At 40.7% G+C, this 19,806-nt stretch overlaps 1 protein-coding gene across 4 annotated transcripts in view; it reads right to left on the reverse strand.

The window, feature by feature from the left end:
* Nucleotides 1-1,175: 1,175 nt before the first annotated feature.
* The window catches only part of INPP4B (inositol polyphosphate-4-phosphatase type II B), a 319,510-nt gene continuing 300,879 nt past the window's right edge, over nt 1,176-19,806 (reverse strand). For 2 of the 4 annotated variants that reach the window (XM_054172578.1, XM_054172579.1), the window contains one exon: nt 3,493-4,674. In XM_054172578.1, the coding sequence (XP_054028553.1) occupies nt 4,500-4,674 (175 nt within the window). In that variant the 3' untranslated portion in view covers nt 3,493-4,499. Of the gene's footprint in view, nt 3,189-3,492; nt 4,675-19,806 lie in introns of those variants that run through there. The other 2 variants (XM_054172577.1, XM_054172576.1) reach the window with 2 other exon arrangements.

The raw sequence follows: 19,806 nt of genomic DNA on the forward strand, positions 1-19,806 counted from the left end.
ACTTTATATGTTACGAGTTTTAAGAGAGGAGAGATGGAACATTTTCTGTGAATCTGCCACCAAAGTCCCTATGTTTCCATTAATCCTTTGCGAAACCAATGGTGAAGCTCCCTCGTAAAAAAACCCAAACATTTGACTGATTTTACTCTTCTGATATTCACAGTGACCTACAAGGAGATGTGCAAGTCCTCAGGCATGATTTAACTCATTTGTTAGGCACTCAGACAATGCAGAGCTGGAAGCAGCTTCTACAAAGAGTAAATGTACCAAGTAATGTCACTATGAACATGCAGCAAACCCTTCTTTGTTTATTCATAGAAGCCAAACCAGAAAACCCAGTTTTGAACCCATGCTTAGCTGGCAACTCAGCTTTGACGACACAGCCTTTGCCTATATGGACCACAGAAGCCCATAGCAGGCAACAACCAACCAAGGAAACACGTGAGCCTGCTTCAGTAGTGAAGCAAGAAGGCTCCTCTAGGAGTCTTTGAACCATACCAGTGGGTTTTACAAGGACCTTGTGACATACCACAAGATGTTCCAATCAAAAAACTAGCTTGAAAAATTTCAGCCTTCTTTAGAACAAAACTCTTCTGTAATAGCCCAAGCCCAGTGAAGTTTCACTGCAGCACACTGATGTGGGGTTTCTGTTCTTTTCTTAGCAATCTTTAATGAAAAACAGATTATGTAATTTCACAAGAACATACTGGGAGTGGATGTTAAAACATAAATAACCATAATCCAATGGGGGATCTTGTCTATTGGATTTTTTTCCCCCCACCAAAAAACAGGACTTCAATGTTTTCAATACAAAAGTATCATGATAGTGATAGTCAGTTTAGAACACCAATGGGATTAAAAAACTGAAGTGAGATCCTGAAAGACTATTTTCCTAATAAGAATAAAATACATAGAATTTCATGTTCTGCACTTGACAGAATGCCTATGGGACTAAGCTGATGAACTAGAGTTCTTTGGTACTATAGGAACCTAAAGTACCCAGCAGTGACTGCCATCCCCACTGAAGACTTTTACAGATTGCTCCAGGATTACTGAGGAATTCATCACTATTTTTAAACAACATGTTAAACTTTCTTCAGCTAGTAATAAACATGGCAGACAGTGAGGGCTGGTGTGGCACTCTGACAGAACAAAACATTAATTTCCCAGGAAGAGTAATGTTCCATAAACCCACACAACTCTTGTACAGATTAGCTAACACAACACTCAAAAAGAACTACCCACTGCTACAACAGAAAAAAGACAACAAAAATCAAGTCCTTATATGCTCATTTGCCTGAGCTTATCTATGATGTAATGTCAGCTGTTCTGACATCTATCGTGGAAGCAATACATTCCAGAAGAACAAAAAAGTCATTCATGAAAGCACGTTATATAACAGAAATAAGCAACAAATGCACCAAAACACCATTTAAATGGCCTACTTTGGAGAAAAAACAATCATGTTGCAAACACTTAGAGAACTATATCATAAAGACGAATTCTTGGCTTCACTGAAGTCAATGAATATTGGAGTAAGGATCCCTTTCTGATGTTCTCCTCCAAGATCCAAATCTTGCAAATATACAAGATGGGTTTAATTTTATTCACATGGACAGAACATTTCCATGCAATCACCCAATTCAAATTTGCAGAATCAGGCTCTTAAATATGTATTTTTGCTAGCATAGTTACATATTTTATAGCCAGTAATAGGCAGGAATGGATTAAAAAGAACAAATTGTAACACGTGGTGCATCAAGACTTTTTTTGACTTCCATAGGAGCAAGCAAACAGTAATTCTTTATCCATGGCAATTACAATTTTGTACAGATGCTCAAATTCCCAGTGCAGTTTCATTAGGATAAAATTCTCACACTTCTGCTCTAGATAGGCATTTTTTGTTCTCAAAATGAATGCATTACATAAAGGTCAGTAACCAGTGAATACTTGGGTGTTTTTTTAATTGTGTTTCTCTCTGGGAGGCATGAGGCAGCAATAAATAGGTACAATTAGGAAACACAAATGCTCTTTGCAAGACAAATTTGAGGACTAACGTAAGTTGGCAGGAGCATTAACATTCATTTTTGAAGTTGGTAGTTCTTCATCCTAGAGTGTCTATATGGAGCATTACACATTTGATATAAATCACCTGCAGTGACTAACTAGTTCTAATACAGCAGGTTACTCATGATTATAACATTTATCTTAGGCTCTGTAAAAACAGGCACGTTTTTATAGCCTATAGATACAGTAACTCCTGTATATACAACTCCTTTTCCCTACAACTGTAGAAAATTTAGCTTTAGGGATTTACAGTAAATGGGAACATGACAGGTCAGATTCAAACCCCCTTACTTGTAGAATGAATCCCCTTATTTCAATGTGATTTCTGTGAAAGTGAAGCAAGTGCTATTTGGCTGTGGTACAGAAAGCCAAGAATGATGCATCCAAATGAATAGCAAGGAAACGGTAATCACAGGCTGCAATTAGTTAAAAGCATATTATGAAGTTACTGTGCTTATATAAAGCAGCTAAATGTAATTACCAAAATTATATTGAGCCCAGGTATTAACATTAGCATCTTTCATAAACACTTCTTCAAAATATTTAATAATCACAAGACCTTGGTGCTATGCTGGGTTGCAGAAAACATGATTTCCAGCAGCAAGAGACTCCTTAGATCAAATCACAGGTTTTGGTTCAGGGTCACTATGTCACCTTCCAGATTGCAACTTCCTACAGTAAAAGACATTTCTCCTTTTAGTCTTTGACTAAATGACCCAAAACAGCTGGCTTTTGAGTCATACTCAGCTTCAGCTTCACAAAGAGAAGCCAGATGTATTTGGGCCCGAGAATATTCAGTCTGTTGCTTTTTCGTGCTATTTCACTTCATAATGACTAACTGGAGTGGTTTCAATATAAAATGATAAAACCTGATAAAAATAACACCTCATTTAGTTACACATTCCCAATTAATAAGTCATAAACAGCAATTTTTTATATTCACTAATTAGCATGATGTATGTTCCTGATTACTTTACTTTTGTTAAACTTAGGTGTCAGCTTTTCCATATGTCCCTTCTGGAGGTCTGTAGTACTTTGGGAAAGCCATCAGCTGTATCATGTTGAATGCATACTTTCTGCATTTGACATTCTTCAGTACATTCTCTATGCGGCATCCTTCTCTAGTGAAAGGGGGGAAAAAGTACAACTTCATGAAACACAGAATAAATAAATATGCTTTATTTGTTCATTGCAGAGTTTCAGCAACAGTTGAAGTAAAAATAACAAAGATTCAACTCTACATTTTTGTTTTCCACAAGTGATGATACATCTTACAGAATTAAATCCAAGGCCAGGCCCAGTACAGTTATTGCCCTCAGAAATAGGTGATAAGATTTCCCTCCCCTTAGTATATTTGCCCTTGAGGTTTAAAGTTTAGTAAGAAAGAAAAAAAAAATTAAATCTTTTAATGATATATTGTGTTCTAATTCCAGAAATATATTTGCCTTTTAAACCTTCTGATACTTTTTTCCCCCTCCCCAAATTGTTTGCTATACATATGAGAGTACACATTGCCCTAAAAATGTGTATTCTAGGAATAAGGCATTTTATTAAGTCTGGCCCTAGAGAGTTGTGAGGGAAAAGTTTCATCTCTGCTTCATTTCCTGTATGTTCAGCTTTGCAATGATTACAAAAGAAAAAAAAAAGAAAGAAAGAAAGATAGAAAGAAAGGAAAAAAGAGAGAGAATGGCTTTTCCAACAGCCCAGTCCAACTCTCTGCTTTATAAAGGAAGGATGTTTGTTCACATACAGTACAAAAGTCACAAGTGCCAAAGTGGTGCATCAAGACATAAACAGGACTTAGTTAAAAAGAATATAAAAGTGTCTTGAAAGCAAAAGCAACTAAAGCAACAATTACAAACAGGTTAATCTCATTACAAACCAGAACTTACTCTATTCCATTTAGTCACACTTGACAGAAAAAGGTTAGTTGTAGCGAAGTAATAGTCATTGGTCAAACAAAAAAAGATCCCATCAGTTAGTAACAATGAAAATAACACAATGAAAGTTAAGTCTCACAAACCACCACCCTGTAATAGTTGTTGAGGGGTTAGTTTGTGTTGTGCAAATTCATTTCTATTATTTTGCTTTATTTTGTTATACTAATTACTCTGGAAAGAGGGGTTCAAGCATTCAGGATTCCACACCTTGTATACAGTGACAGCATTATTAAGTGGGCTTTCTTTGAGCTAATTACAGTGGGAAAGCTTTACCATGAACAGAAAGAGCAAATCAATTCACTCAATGCATAGTACTTCTTAAGAGTTCAGAAAAACAAAAGAAAAAGATCATGGAAACATCATACATTTCAGACATTTGTATCTTAAAGATGAACTCTTAGGGTCTGAGACTGTAGAAACATTACAGTGTAACCCCCTTTTCTGAAGTTAGTTTGTTGCTGTTTGTAGAAAAGAAAGGAACACGAGTGAAGTTTATTGATATTTGGCTAATAGCAAAGCAAGACTTAAAATAAGCCACACGACCAGCAAGTGTGAGCTGACAAGCAGCAAGGCGACAGGATAGAAGTGTCGAGAAGTTGGCTTGTTATCAGTTAGACAGCCTGTTTCGGGATCATCCGATTCATTCAGTGCTCCCTGGGTTTGTCTGCTGTTGAACAGGGGAAGTTAGGAACAAATAGAAGAGCATTTAAACAGCAAAGAAAGCCAACATGTAGGTACTTTGACAAAGCGAAACTACAAAGCCATTTTGCAGTGGAATAAATTCATGCTAACTACTGCCAAAGTAGACTCATCGTGTTCTACAGCTGACACAGGAAGCACGATGACTAGGTGGTTAATACATTTTCCAGCCTGCTAGGTGCCTTGGAGTAGTAACTCACAAGTTAAATAACTTATGAGATGAACTATACTACCACTAAAATGAGCACACACACCGAACAGACATGAAATAAGGAGGTTGAACAAAAAGTTAAGGAAGCAAAGAGGAAAAAAAAAAAAGATCACGAGTATGTCACAATGCAACAGTGACAAAAAAGTGTCTCCATGGTGTTCACAGACTTTTTGGACCTATAAGGAAATATATAAGCAGAAATTGACAGGGCACATGCCTTTTTTTTTTTTTTTTTTTTTTAATTTTAAATAATTAACAACTGTTCTGAAATAGTTTTAAATTATGGTTAATTGACTTCTTCGAAAATGTATCAGTCTGCTGGTGACTCAGTCACCAGCAGTTCTCTGTATTTAAAGGTTCACACCTACATTCCTGTAAGAAAATTACCTTGTGCCTTCTTCAGTCAACTCCAGCTAGGAACTAATCTGTGAACTTCTACTGAGTCACCGTGCATTGCACAGTCACTCTCCTACCAGATCAACAGGAGTACTTTCAAATCACTGCTAGTCTTTCCTGTTGTTAGTCTTGTAGCTTCTCTACAAGCAGAACTTTGCATACTTCAGCTACACCTCTTTAATCCCTCTGAACTTTAGTTGCATACACTCAGGAGTCCTTTTATGGACTTCCTTCGAACAGTGAGGACTGATAAGTCCTTTGTTTTTCTATTCATTATGAATAATCTGTGATGAAAAGATAACTCACTGTTTTCTCTATGGGTCTAAGAGTATTCAAACATATCAGACTACAACATGGTGCTTTTTAAGGATAGGATAGGATAGGATAGGATAGGATAGGATAGGATAGGATAGGATAGGATAGGATAGGATAGGATAGGATAGGATAGGATAGGATAGGATAGGATAGACCAGGTTGGAAAAGACCTTTGAGATCATCGAGTCCAACCTATAACCCAACACAATCTAATCAACTAAACCATGGCACCAAGCACCCCATCCAGTCTCTTCCTAAACACCTCCAGTGATGGTGACTCCATCACCTCCCTGGGCAGCCCATTCCAATGGCCAATCTCTCTTTCTGTGAAGAACTTCACCCTAACATTCAGCCTTCCTAACATCAGCCAGAACTTCCTAACATCCAGCACATCTTGCTTTTTTCAAGGGAGAAAATGCTGGCAGACCATAAACAGGCAGTAAAGGCAATGTCACAGCCCCAGGTAAAGTGAGAAAGGTACAGCAAAGACAGCAGCCACTTTGTCTTACAGAAGTCTGCCTTTCTGATACATGTGTTAAAAGGCAATGCTGAGTTTCTTGAGCCTGTGTAGCAAGAGAGGTCCAAGAACTGGACTTACAGGTGGGAAAGGTGCTGCTGGAAACCATTCCTTGCATAATTTTCCTTTTAAAGACGATATCCATATTAAGTTCTTAATGTCTTCTTTGAACATTCAACCTTTATGTTACACTAATAGAACAGGACAACCCCATACTATTTAAAATAGCAAAATAAAAGATAAACAACAACAAAAAAAATCTCTATTGTTTGAATGGAGACCAAAGATTCAGGTATCATAATGGTGTCAGTGTGTCTACTCCTTCTGGTCGGCAGGCTTCAAGTGTCTGTGGACAGGACTTGGACAAAATTCAGTGTTTTAGACAATATCCTCTTGGAAACTGCCAAGGAATGAAGCTAACCACACATCATCACACTGACTTCGTCAATGCTGTGGTTTACACTGAGATAAATAATTCTGTGTTCTCTATCAGACCTCTCCAGCTAATGCCTTTGTCCCAGAGTTCACCCCCAGAACTTCCTTCTCTGCTCACAGTGATAACATTACTATTTGTGATCAGTTGTGAGGACTAACTGTATTCTCCTTGATACTTTTCTCCTTTTTTTGTTTGCACCTGTTTTTAAAACCATGCTGTTTTCCTTTTTCTTTCTTAATCTCTATGAGACCCCCGCAAGTTTGTGTCTTTGACCCTTTTGCACTGTCCCCTCCCTTTTTTTGTACTCTTCAAGCTGAGCCTGCTGGTTTCAGTCAATCTCCATTACACCTGCACTTGAGAGCTTTAGTTCATCCTTCACAGTCCCATCTGTTCCTTCTCAGCCACAGAGCTCAGGTGCTTTTGGACTGTCTTGGATGTCTTACATCACAGACATGATGTATATATACACTTCATATATACACTCAGGGCAGAGCAGATACAGAGATCAAACTCCTTTTTCTCTGAAAAGATCCATCTAGGCAGCAACCAAGGTCAGACATCAGTAAGCTTGCACAGCCACTGTGTTAGCCACTGCTAGCTAACTCATTCTGCAGAGCACTGGCTTTGCATGCCAATAGTTTATTCTAAGCAGGCAGAGTCACACATTTGTAGGTGGTCCCTACAGGGATGACCCCTCCTACTTCTGTGGTGTGCCTTGTTCTGTTTTCCTCCCTATCTCACTGACAGTGTGACTGTCTTTTATCTAGGTTTCTACAAGACCCATTAGCATCAGTGAGATTTCTGCAGATGTAAATGATGGAAATACAGACAAAAGCCATTTATCCTGGCATTTTTTTCAATATAAAAGCCTACACTACATTTGTTCTTTGATATGCTGAGACGAATGATCGGTGTCTTTCAACATAAAGAGTTCTATCTTCCCCCCAGGAAAACCACAGCGAACAGCTAATGCACAGGGACTTCTGTTCCACATCATTCTATGCATGATTCAATAAGGCATCCTTCAAAATAGGGCAAGAGGATCCAACTCCATTATTAGCTACCCAAAACCAGCCTGAGCAGAAGCGTGCCTTGAAATCAATAGGAATATTTGCCGACGGTCAGCTGCCTTGCTAAGCTCTGCTAATGCTTTTCACCACACTGCAGTGACAATGTCTTCTAACATATCTTAAAGTGTTCTCCACAGTGACTAACAGATCAAGTTCAACAAAGCAAGGCTCTTCACCCAGCTGTCAGCAGCATGACAACACTGCTTCCCCTGGCTCATCACAACCTGTACAAGTTTTACTGCAGGCAGCATGAATCCAGCTGGTGTCATGTCAAACTGGATTTATTTGGTGTCTGATGGACACTATGCCAGAGCAGAGTGATACCTGGACCCTACTGTGGTGTGAAGGCATAGCCATAGCTTCAGATGTTCTTTCCATCACAAACCATGCTCTAACTCACACCAAAGGAAAGGGAGAAGACACAAAATATCCAGCAGGTTCTATTTTACACGCACAGTTTTAAGAGGAATAGCAAAAGCTTTTAAATCCATAACATCTGGAGCAACAAACACCTCTGTAACCTATAGCACTGCTTTATTCATTTACTTTCAAATTGTTCATTTGAGGCTTACAACATAGCACAAATACATTACAACAGCCAAGGGTGCTGTAAGTTTAATGACCATATAACCATTTCAAGCCTGCCTTCTATCTCACTTCATGTTTTATCATCTTAAAACTCCTATTGGGATAATGCTGTGTGCCTGTCAAATGAGACAAAACCAGAACAGCAGGTATTTTCTGTTGTTTTCAAGTTCAGATGATAAATTTCTTGAACCTCTAAGCAGTGGAGCAGAGACAATGAAAAGAGTGTGAGTTAAAAAGAAGCCTCTCAAGAATCCTTCTGAAGTCAAGCACACACACGGGGGGCACATACTGGCTTTTGATTATCAGTCACACTGACACCCCTGTGCAAGGCTTCTGGAGGAGATGCATTTTAAATACTTTGGGATAAATGTTTCTCCTGTTAGAACTTTTCCAGCTCCAGCTATTAATGACACTGGAAATGGTAAAGTGTCCTAAAGCAGCGCTTCAGGTAGAATACCCAGGCAGCTGTCTGTCAGCACATGGACCCTGTGTGCTAGCAGTGACTTCAGTCTGAACTCATGTCTAATAGGATGCATACTTTGGGGGAATTTGCCTTTTTTTGCAGACAGACTGAAGTAAGCAGTTTCTAGGCCTGCTGGGTTTTTCTTGTCAAACTCCCTGTGCTGACACAGAAAAATGGCAAAAGTGAGATGCTTCTCGTTAATCTCATCCAACACTAGCAGCACAGACATGTCTTCAAACAGAAAGGATTGTCAACAGTTCCCCATCTTGCACAATTTTGCTTATGTGCCTGTTCTTTTTATTTAAGACTATCACAATCCAGAACTTCTAAGCAGCATCCTCTCCTAAGAGTGCATTCAGGCCTCTCAGATTTTCAACAGAAATCTGTCAAGAGCAGCTTTGGAGTGAAAGCAGCTTAATTTCTGCATCATACATGTTACTCTGCTCTACTGAAATGCTTCAGAGGAAAATCATCTGTTTCAGCATGCAGCACTAGAGTTCTAGAAGGGGTATTTCAGAGGGGAAAGGTGGGATCCACGTGGACATCTCCTGGCCATTATGAAGATGCAGCACTATAACAGCTAGAAGAATAAGATGTGATTCAGAAGGAAATAAATAGATCTCAGCCTAGTCCTGAAGGACTCTATGCTGAATCAAAGCAGAACTCAGATAAAACATACAAAGGAATATTGGGCAACAAATTTTTATGCTGGCAGATAAAGTTGATGCAATAAACCCTCCAACAATCTGTAAAAAAGGAAATATGATTCTGCATTGTTTCCAAGGGGGAGCTATAGGAAGGGAACCACCAGAGACATTTTCTGCATCAACAATCCTCACAATAATTTTTTTTTCTGATGCATATTGCTGTCAATAACTGGCAAATTTTTCCTCACATCTAGATGGTATTAAACAAGGTAAAAGATGACAGAAATCAATTTTTGCTGTCTGTGTGATCCTATAATCTCTACTCTGGTTGAAAACAACCACCTGGCATTACAAAAATTGCTGAGCACTCTCAGACCTAGGAATGCTGATGAATTCAGACACTGATTTGTAGGCAGCTGCTATTTAAACTCATGCCAACAACGCAAACAATCTGTTTATCAAATTTTCACTCTAACCCCCCTTTTTGCTTTACCTTTTGGACTACAACATTTTCCCCTGCTCTTTTTGCTTGTGCCAGCATCCTCTATTTCCCTAATTCTGGTTATAACACATCTCTTGTCTAATACCATTATTTAGGAGATCAACATCATGTAACTTGAGGCTTGCCCACTGACCACACAGCAGTTTTGTGCTGTAGTCATAATGATATGACACCTAGATCTTGAAATCTTGAAAACTGGCTGCTATACAATAAATCAGGGCTTTGCACTCAAACCTACAGCACTCTTGAAACTGCTTTTCAGCCCATCCAGGGAATAATTCTCCTTTTTGAGGAGCTGGTCAAAAGCAGCAGGGTACTGTGTGGTTCATATATAGCCACCATTATGGACAGGCTATAGTAGTTCAGTAAAGATCAACAAATTAACCAACACACCAGAAGCATTACCCTACAGTATTACTTAAGAGGGAAGGAGATACTTGGCCTTACACCCACACAACAACATCCAGGCAAGTCTTACATCATCATGCTGGCAGCCATGGATCCTTCAGAATCACAGAATCACCAAGGTTGGAAGAGACCTCAAAGATCATCAAGTCCAACCTGTCACCCAAGACATCATGACTAAACCATGGCGCCAAGTGCCACGTCCAGTCCCCTCTTGAACACCTCCAGGGATGGGGACTCCACCACCTCCCTGGGCAGCACATTCCAATGCCTAAAAACTCTCTCTGTGAAGAACTTTCTCCTCACCTCAAGCCTAAACTTCCCCTGGTGCAGCTTGAGACTGTGTCCTCTTGTTCTGGTGGTGGTTGTCTGGGAGAAGAGACCAACCCCCTCCTGGCCACAACCACCCTTAAGGTAGTTGTACACAGTAATAAGGTCTGCTTCAATATTGTCCTACATTAGAGCAAGTCAAGGAGAAAACGTTGAAATATTAAATGCTTGGTTAAACATTTTGAGTTTGTTTACACAGCACTTCAGACAGATCTGAAAAACAGGACAATTTCCAGTTTAGCTGATTTTGTCCCAAAATTGTTGGCTGCCCACAAAGCAAAACCCTCACTGTTTGTACTTCTTTACTTTTAACATACCATTAATTGTGAAGAGCAGATGAAAGGGCAACTTCAAGATTTATATCTACTATGCATGAAACATATGCTACAGAGGATATACATCATCAGTATTAACCCCAGTACTTCAGAAATCTCTGCTGATGGCAGAATATTTTCCTTTGTGACTGATACAGAACATCTGCAAGAATAATTATCCCCCTGACATTAACCTCTGTGATAAAACAGCAACAGTGACAAAATTAATACTGTGAACATAACAAAAATAAGAATAGAATAGAATAGAATAGAATAGAATAGAATAGAATAGACCAAGTTGGAAGAGACTTTTGAGATCATCGAGTCCAACCTACCATCCAACACCATCTAATCAACTAAACCATGGCACCAAGCACCCCATCCAGTCTCTTCCTAAACACCTCCAGTGATGGGGACTCCACCACCTCCCTGGGCAGCACATTCCAATGGCCAATCACTCTTTCTATGAAGAGCTTCTTCCTCACCCCCAGCCTAAACCTCCCCTGGTGCAGCTTGAGACTGTGTCCTCTTGTTCTGGTGCTGGTTGCCTGGGAGAAGAGACCAACCCCCACCTGGCTACAACCATCCTTCTGGTAGTTGTAGACAGCAATAAGGTCTGCCCTGAGCCTCCTCTTCTCCAGGCTAAGCAATCCCAGCTCCCTCAGCCTCTCCTCACAGGGTTTGTGCTCCAGGCCCCTCCCCAGCTTTGTTGCCCTCCTCTGGACACATTCCAGCATCTCAACATCTTTCCTAAATCCAAAAATGTTCCCATTAGAACCACAACCCATTTTCCTCACTGTTGCTTGAAGACACCCACACCAGTAGTTTAAACCCACCCTCAACAGCTCCCCACTGCTATAGCCAGACAGCAAAACCAATCTCATGTTATGTGCCTATGTCCCTTTCTCTGCCAAAAGAGATTGCTGACCTGAGGCCACCATATGGGAGAGTGCTAAAATCTGCCAAAACTGTGCCAGGAAACATTTAATAATTCCACTCTATAAAATCATTGAGATCATATCCTAGAAACATTCTCCAATAGTTTTTAATTTACAAGTACGGGCAGAGGCTTTAAGTCCTGCAAAGTCATTCTGGTAACTGTGTGAGAGATTAGCTTCAGAACTGAAAAGTGATGGGTTTGCAGGAGAGATTTCTTTACCTGTCAAGACACAGCTGAGTGGGTTTGGAAACATGATTTTCACCTCTATTATACACCAAGCAAAGAATCTGCTGTTTCATTCTACTATTTACCAACACAGCTGTGCAGTATTACCCATGGAGGATTCTACAAAAGTTTATCAAAAATACGGTTCTAATAATCTTCCCAGACTCTTCCTTTAGAAAGCATTTAGGATTACATATATGGGAAATCCTCAGGACAAAAATTGCAAAATCTTCCCTGGCAAATTTCTCTTGCAAGGTTTGAAATTCAATCTGATGTGCAACCAATATTAAAGTGACCTATGTGACCTATGTGCAGGAAAATAACCAAACAAAAATCCACAAGCAACCTGTAAGCCAAATCTTACGTTTCTTAGTGATCTGAGCACGTGTGAAATGAGGACAGCTATGACATAGAATCATAGAATCAATAAGGTTGGGAAAGACCTCAAAGATCATCAAGTCCAACCTGTCACCGCAGACTTCATGACTATTAGACCATGTCCCCTCTTGAACATCTCCAGGGATGGTGACTTCTGCACCTCCCTGGGCAGCACATTCCAACAGCAAACAACTCTTTCTGTGAAGAACTTTCTCCTCACTTTGAGCCTAAACTTCCCCTGGTGCAGCTTGAGACTGTGTCCTCTTGTTCCAGTGCTGGGTGCCTGGGAGAAGAGACCAACCCCCACCTGTCTACAACCTCTCTTCAGGTAGTTGTAGAGAGCAATAAGGTCTCCCCTGAGCCTCATCTTCTCCAGGCTAAACAATCCCAGCTCACTCAGCCTCTCCTCATAGGGCTGTGCTCAAGGCCTCTCCCCAGCCTTGTTGCCCTTCTCTGGTCACGTTCAAGTGTTTCAATGTCCTTCTTAAACTGAGGGACCCAGAACTGGACACAGGACTCAAGGTGCTGCAGTCCTTCAGTTAAGTTCTGAATCCACAAGAAGTATCTCTCCCATAAGGTCTGTTTCTGTGGCTAGTGAGCCACACTTCTAGTCTGTTTCTGTCACAGCAAGCGAGTTTTACTATGGATGTGATTACATATTTATCTCACACAGACCAGTGAAACATAAAACCATAAGTCTAATCAGGTTTCAAACACTTCGTTGACCATGAAAAATCTTCAAGGATCATCCTTTGGCAAAGACTTTCTTTAGCCTTTTACTCCCATAGTGAGGACAAGCAGCAAAGCTGATTTAAGAGGCAGAAAAGGCTTCCTGTACAGCTAAACAGTCACCTGTGATCCAATAAGAATTTCTGTGTGTTCAAATCTCTGAGTAGGATGACAAAATTAAGGTCAGAGAGAAGTGTTGGTGTAAATAGAGGCTCACCTAATCTATGCTATGTTTGCAAGTGACCTGTGTTAAGGTCAGTTTAAGTGAGAAGGGTGTTGAACAGCAGTAAGTGTTTTATACCTGCAGCTTCAGTCTGAGATATGCAAAAGCAGTAATGTGTCTGCATCTGATTAATGACACCAACTCAAGTAATCTCTTCATGGGATTGACCAATGAGTCATAAAATATATCACAGGACAGATCTGAAAACTGCTCTTCCATTCCAAGTAAATAATGCAGTTCATTAACTTCTTTCAGCCAAGACACTCATAGGTTTTTTCTAAAATCACCTTAACAGTTTGAGATCTGCTCTGCTCTGATGCCAGCCATTCTCTGGGCACTAGTACCACACACAGTATGCAGGTGGATTTATTCCAGAGGAGTTAGGGCACATGTAGATTCCTCAATCAAGGAAAAATGAGCCTACACCTGATCTTTGCTGTGGCACAAGTGCTGGTACCAGGAGTGCTGAAGGCAGCAAAGAAAGCTCCCCTGTTTCAGCTAAGGAGGTGGCTAACCAAAAGCACCTACCCAAAAATACACAGGCTGGGATGCAGGCTGTGGCAATCTGGAGATTGCACCCCAGCAACCCTATCAATAAACCATTCTTTCTTCTTTTTAGCAGGTTGATTTTAGTTGTATCAGAGAGTTTTATAACATGCAAGCAACATCTCATTTGGATCCCACATGCACTCCCGTTTTACATCCACTTCCTTCAGAGCAAATGGCAGGGCTGGGCTTAAAGTCTCATGAAGCGCCCTGAAAACGTTTGCTGTTCTTCCTGGTATGTAGAGACTTTGAAGAACAAACCCATTTGATGGGAAATTCAGAGAGTGGATGTGACTGTTTCCTCTTTAACTGATTTGTTTTAGCATCTATTTAGAAAACTGCTGAAGTTTTTTGGAGCCTGTTCTCAGGAGGAAGGGGCTTTTCTTCCCCAGGTACCATGGTGGAGGACTGCAACTGAAATACTTTAAACGTTACACTTGTATATTTCACGAACTTTTCCTCTTTGTTTCTTGTCACTACTCAGGCTTGTAAGGAAATGTTTGTGTCAAATGCTGCTGCAGGTTTCTCAGTGAGTTTCAGACACACTCTTCCAGCTTCCCTCATCACATCTCAGAAAGTGAGCATCAGCAGAGACCACCACTTTTAAAGCAAACCCAGCACTGCACTGGTGGGGAGACTGGAGATAAAAACCCATACAGCTTTGCTCCTTTACTTTCCAGACAAAAACAACTTGACCTGTTGAAGATTTGAGATCACTATAGACTGATGATTCCATAAGCAGTGTATTTACCTCCTGCATCCCTAAACCTTTGCTAGCAGTAAGGATTAAATAAACATAATGGCAAACACCTTCCTCTCTATAACAATGCTCCTTTTCCCTTCCAATTGCAAAGAAATGAAGGAGATGGTTTGGCTCAGTGCAGCCACAGTGATTCACTTTGCCAAAGATCAGAGATGCAGCTCTCAGAATATGCTCTCTGAACTACGTTCAGGACTCCCTGAACACAAAGCATTCACTACACTGGCAGTATCACTTCACAATCAGGTAGATGATTAACAGATTAAAAAAATACATGGCTGTTTAAACTTCTCCTTGACCTGGATTGAACTATCAGTTAAAAAAAAAAAAGTAAAAAAACCATTTTCTAAAAATAACTTCTATGCCTTGGGAACAGCAGCACGTGAAAAGCTACAGAAATCTGCCAATTCTTGCAACTCTGAGTCTCTGGGACAGAGATACGTAAAGAATGAGTGTCCCCAGGCACATCCACAGCAAGCTGCAATGGAAGCACACAGCAGATACAGCAATGAGGCTTTCTGCCACTGGTGGTGACAGCCACCAGAAGCACGTGGAATGTTCTGGTTTAGAAGTGCTTGTAACTGGAGAAAAGAGGGTGTTGAAATGAAAACTCCAAAATATGTAACATAACATTGGAAACAGAATGTATCTGGTTGGAAGAGACCTTAAAGATCATCCAGTCCAATCCTTGACCCAGCACCGAAGGGTCAACACTAAACCACATCCCTAAATGCTAGGTTCACACAGCACTTGAACACCTCCAGGAATGGTGACTCCAGCACAGCCCTGGACACACCATTCCAATGTTTGAGAACCCTTTCAGTGAAGAAATACTTCCTAATGTCCAGTCTAAAGCTCCCCTGATGCAGCTTGAAGCCATTTCCTCTAGTCCTGTCACTTGTCATCAAGAACAGGCTGCCCCCTCCTCACTCCAGCCTCCCTTCAGGCAGACAGCAATGAGGTGTCCCCTCAGCCTCCCCTTCTCAAAGGCATCCCTTGCTCTGTCCAATGCTCCTTGTAGGCCATGTGCTCCAGGACATTCACTAGCTTTGTGTCCCTTCTCTGGACATGCTCCAGCACCACAATGTCCTTCCTGTAGTAATGGGCCCAGAACTGACACAATACTCGAGGTGTAGCCTCACCAATGATCACCTTTCTGTGCCTGCTGGCCACTGTGTTTCTAATACAATCCTGGAAGCCAGGACAGCCTGTTCCAACACTTAATGACCCTTTCAGTGAAAGAATTTTCCTCAATCACAAAAATGTTAGATGTTGGAAGGGACCTTGGTCTAGTCCAACCCCTCTGCCAGAGCAGGGTCACTTAGACTAGGTCACACTGGAAGGCATGCAGGCTGGTTTTGAATGTTTCCAGAGAATGAGAGACATGTCCAACCTACACCTTCCCTGGCACAATTTGAGGGAGTTTCTTCTTGTCCTACATCTCCTATTTTACACTGTCTTTATAAGAATGCAGTTCTCAACCCAGTCAAGTCTGAAACACATTAATCCCAGTATTGCTCACATTTCTGGTCATGTGTTTCTTTAATCAGTAAGAGAAACAGTAATCCTTATTCACATGCTGATAGTGTTTGGCTTGAGTAACTGTGAGCCAGAGGCCAGGTGGTCAAACAGGAAAATCTACAGTGCAGCCAAAAAGCACATAGATTGTTAGTTAGAAACACTTCATCCTCCCCAAATGCCCATTACAATGGTGAGCCTTAAGGAATTCTGCTTGCCTTTTGATTTCTAACAAATGTTAATGCCCTTCAATTACCTTGTAACATATCCCACATTAACCTCACTGGGAATGAAGATGCCTTTCCAAGCCCCGTGAGATGTGCCAGCACTCAGTGTCCTCTCCATCACTTGCTCACGACCAATGAACTATGAAAGTGCAGCCATCTACCCTAGTTTGAGTAGGCTGTTGCTCTCCTCCTCTTTCGGTTTTTCTCTGGCTGTTGGACAGCACTTACAGGCTTCTAGTAACTAACAATTTCCCTTTTTAGCTTGTATTTACTGCACCAGTAAGAACCAAGACTTTCAAACTATTTAGCTTATTCTCTGCCACAAACACAAATATATGTGCACAGGAATAAAATGCTCGTTTAAAAAAATACCTCAACCATTCCCATGGTTTAACTCTCAATTAACCTTCATTATCAACTAAATCAGCTTCACACCATCTCACTAGAGCCCAGCCCACACATGGGAAGGGTACTGGAACTGTACTTGTCTCATTTCATTAGCATTTAAGTCTGTGTTACTTAAATTCTATAATGTGCTATCAATGTGCTGCCACTGACAACTTAAATGAAATCAATAAAACACAAAAGCTGCAATCAAACAGCAAAAGTAATTTTAACAAATGATCATTGCCAACCTTCAGGCATCTCCTGTTATCTCATCAGTTCTCTCTCATAATATACACAAGGGCAGAGCATTGTGGCGTGTGCACTGTTTATGTGCCACTAGGTTAATATTATCCTTCCTACCCTCTTGCAAAACTGTTAAAGCAAAGGTGGCAGAAATGCTTTCAACTCTTTCTGTGTAGTTTTGCTCTTGGCATAAATACTTAATGATGATAAGAGATTGAAACACATGTGAAGGTATCTGGGTGCAGGTCAGCCATTGCACTTGTCAGACAAGGATGTACACTGATGCAGACAACATTTTGGTGCATAGAAATACAAATTACATGTTCCCAGGCGTGGTACATAGCAATGAAATATATGCAGAACACTGTAGCAAACTTAAAACACAATAATCCATCCTAAACTGGAATTACTCACAGCTAATGAAATTTTCACTGGAAAAAAAACAACAGTTTTACACTGGTCCATTAAGGTTCTCTTGAGTTCAGGATAATTAAAGGGACCTGGGGGTGCTGATTGACAGCTGCCTGAACATGAGCCAGCAGTATGCCCAAGTGGCCAAGAAGGCCAATGGCATCTTGGCATCCATCAAGAATAGTGTGGCCAGCAGGAGCAGGGAGGTCATTGTGCCCCTGTACTCAGCACTGGTTAGGCCACACCTTGAGTCCTGTGTCCAGTTCTGGGCCCCTCAGTTTAAGAAGGACATTAAGATACTTCAACATGTCCAGAGAAGGGCAACAAGGCTGGGGAGAGGTCTCGAGCGCAGCCCTGTGAGGAGAGGCTGAGGGAGCTGGGGTTGCTTAGCCTGGAGAAGAGGAGGTTCAGGGGAGACCTTATCACTGTGTACAACTGCCTTAAAGGTGGTTGTGGCCAGGAGGGGGTTGTCTCTTCTCCCAGACAACCACCAACAGAACAAGAGGACAAAGTCTCAAGCTGCACCAGGGGAAATTTAGGCTTGAGGTGAGGAGAAAGTTTTTCCCAGAGAGAGTTGTTAGCCATTGGAATGTGCTGCCCAGGGAGGTGCTGGAGTCACCATCCCTGGAGGTGTTCAAGAGGGGATTGGACGTGGCACTTGGTGCCATGGTTTAGTCATGAGGTCTGTGGTGACAGGTTGGACTTGATGATCTTTGAGGTCTCTTCCAACCTTGGTGATTCTGTGATTAATAACTGAAGCAGTAGAAAAACCAGAACAACTTTTCCTGAAGCACTGGAAAAGGATTTGGAACATCAACTTCTAAACATCTACTTAAAATGACTAAGTATTTGCAGAAATCAAAGTGGTGCAAAAATGATGCAAACTTAAGTAACTTTCTGTCCAGAAGAGCAAATGTTTACATATAAAAGACCATAAACAGCAATTTTGGATAATGGAACTTCAAATATACTGTTTAATGACTACTGCTCTTTATATAAACAAGGAAACTATCAAAAGTGGACTCTTACCACCAAATTCCAAAGCATGCAGTAGTTAATCATGGGAACCAGGCAGATAAACAAAGGAAGCAGCCCAAATATTGTAGTAGCTGAAAGTTAAGCAGCAATTTAACAGTGCATTCTTAACTTGTGTGGCTTTCAAATAACTTCTGGCTTCCCTGACCCCATGACAATAAAGAAATTGGTTTAAAACACAACAGGCGCTGTGCTGGAGCCAATAAAGCCTTCTCTATGCCACACTTTGTCCTCTTACTTTTTTTACCTTCAATTGTTTACTAGGATAACTATAAAATACACTTCCAAATTCTGATCCAAAAAATCCAACAGGCAACATGCTGTACACTCCCTAAACCTGGAGTGGCAAGGCTTTAGGTGCCAAATCTAGCAGCTAGGGCTTCCCATATATATGGCTGCAGAACACACAGAGGATGACACAGAACCCCTCAGTCAGGTAGCTACCCATCCTCCAAGGTGTGTAGTGGGACCATGAGCTCTTAACCCAGACATGCTTGCCCTGGGGAACCTAATGGTTTATGATGGAAACAGCTTCATTACAAGCATTACACTTAGTTCAGTGGGCTTAGGAAAAAAATTCTCCAGTGGTCAATTGCCCAACATTTTTTCCTCCCCCATTTCTAACAGAGCCTTATGATCTCCAGCCCATACTAGTGCTACCACTGTGACACTTACAAAATAAACCACACAAGCCTCAGGTTTTCTTTCCAGCACCATAAAACCAATTGAACATGATGGCTAACAACATAAACTTTCAAGCTCACTTGACTACAGACTATTTCTAAAGGACTGTCCTGACTTTAATCTGTAATGTGAATAAAAGAAAAAGGAAAAGATTTATGAGCAAGCAATTGCTTGTTTTGGACTATATTACAGTGTGGTACAGAACATTAAGCTCTGCAACAAGATTAAATGTCTTTTTATTTCTCTTTTGGCATTCCACACCCAACGGAGTATGGATAGGTAGCTAAAGTTTTCTGTTTGGGTTTGTTGTTTTTGTTTTGTTTTGTTTTTCTCATAAAAGAGCATTTGACTTTTTTTCTCTACATTGTAATATATATTCAATTTAAGAAACTTCCTAATTAAAAACCCCTAATTCACTTCTCTATTCAGGGATTCCAGTTCAGAAGGGCTTCATTTAGTTCCATTAGTTTTAACATCTGTGTTTTAAGCTGCAGATAACTTCAAAAGTAGTCATTGAGTGCTTCATTCACAAAAGGAAATTGGATGCTCACTTCATTTTGTAACGCAGCAATAACATAGTGGGCATTAATAAAGCAGCCC

The sequence above is a fragment of the Dryobates pubescens genome, chromosome 24, assembly GCF_014839835.1.
Source record: "Dryobates pubescens isolate bDryPub1 chromosome 24, bDryPub1.pri, whole genome shotgun sequence".
NCBI classification, from domain to species: Eukaryota; Metazoa; Chordata; class Aves; order Piciformes; family Picidae; genus Dryobates; species Dryobates pubescens.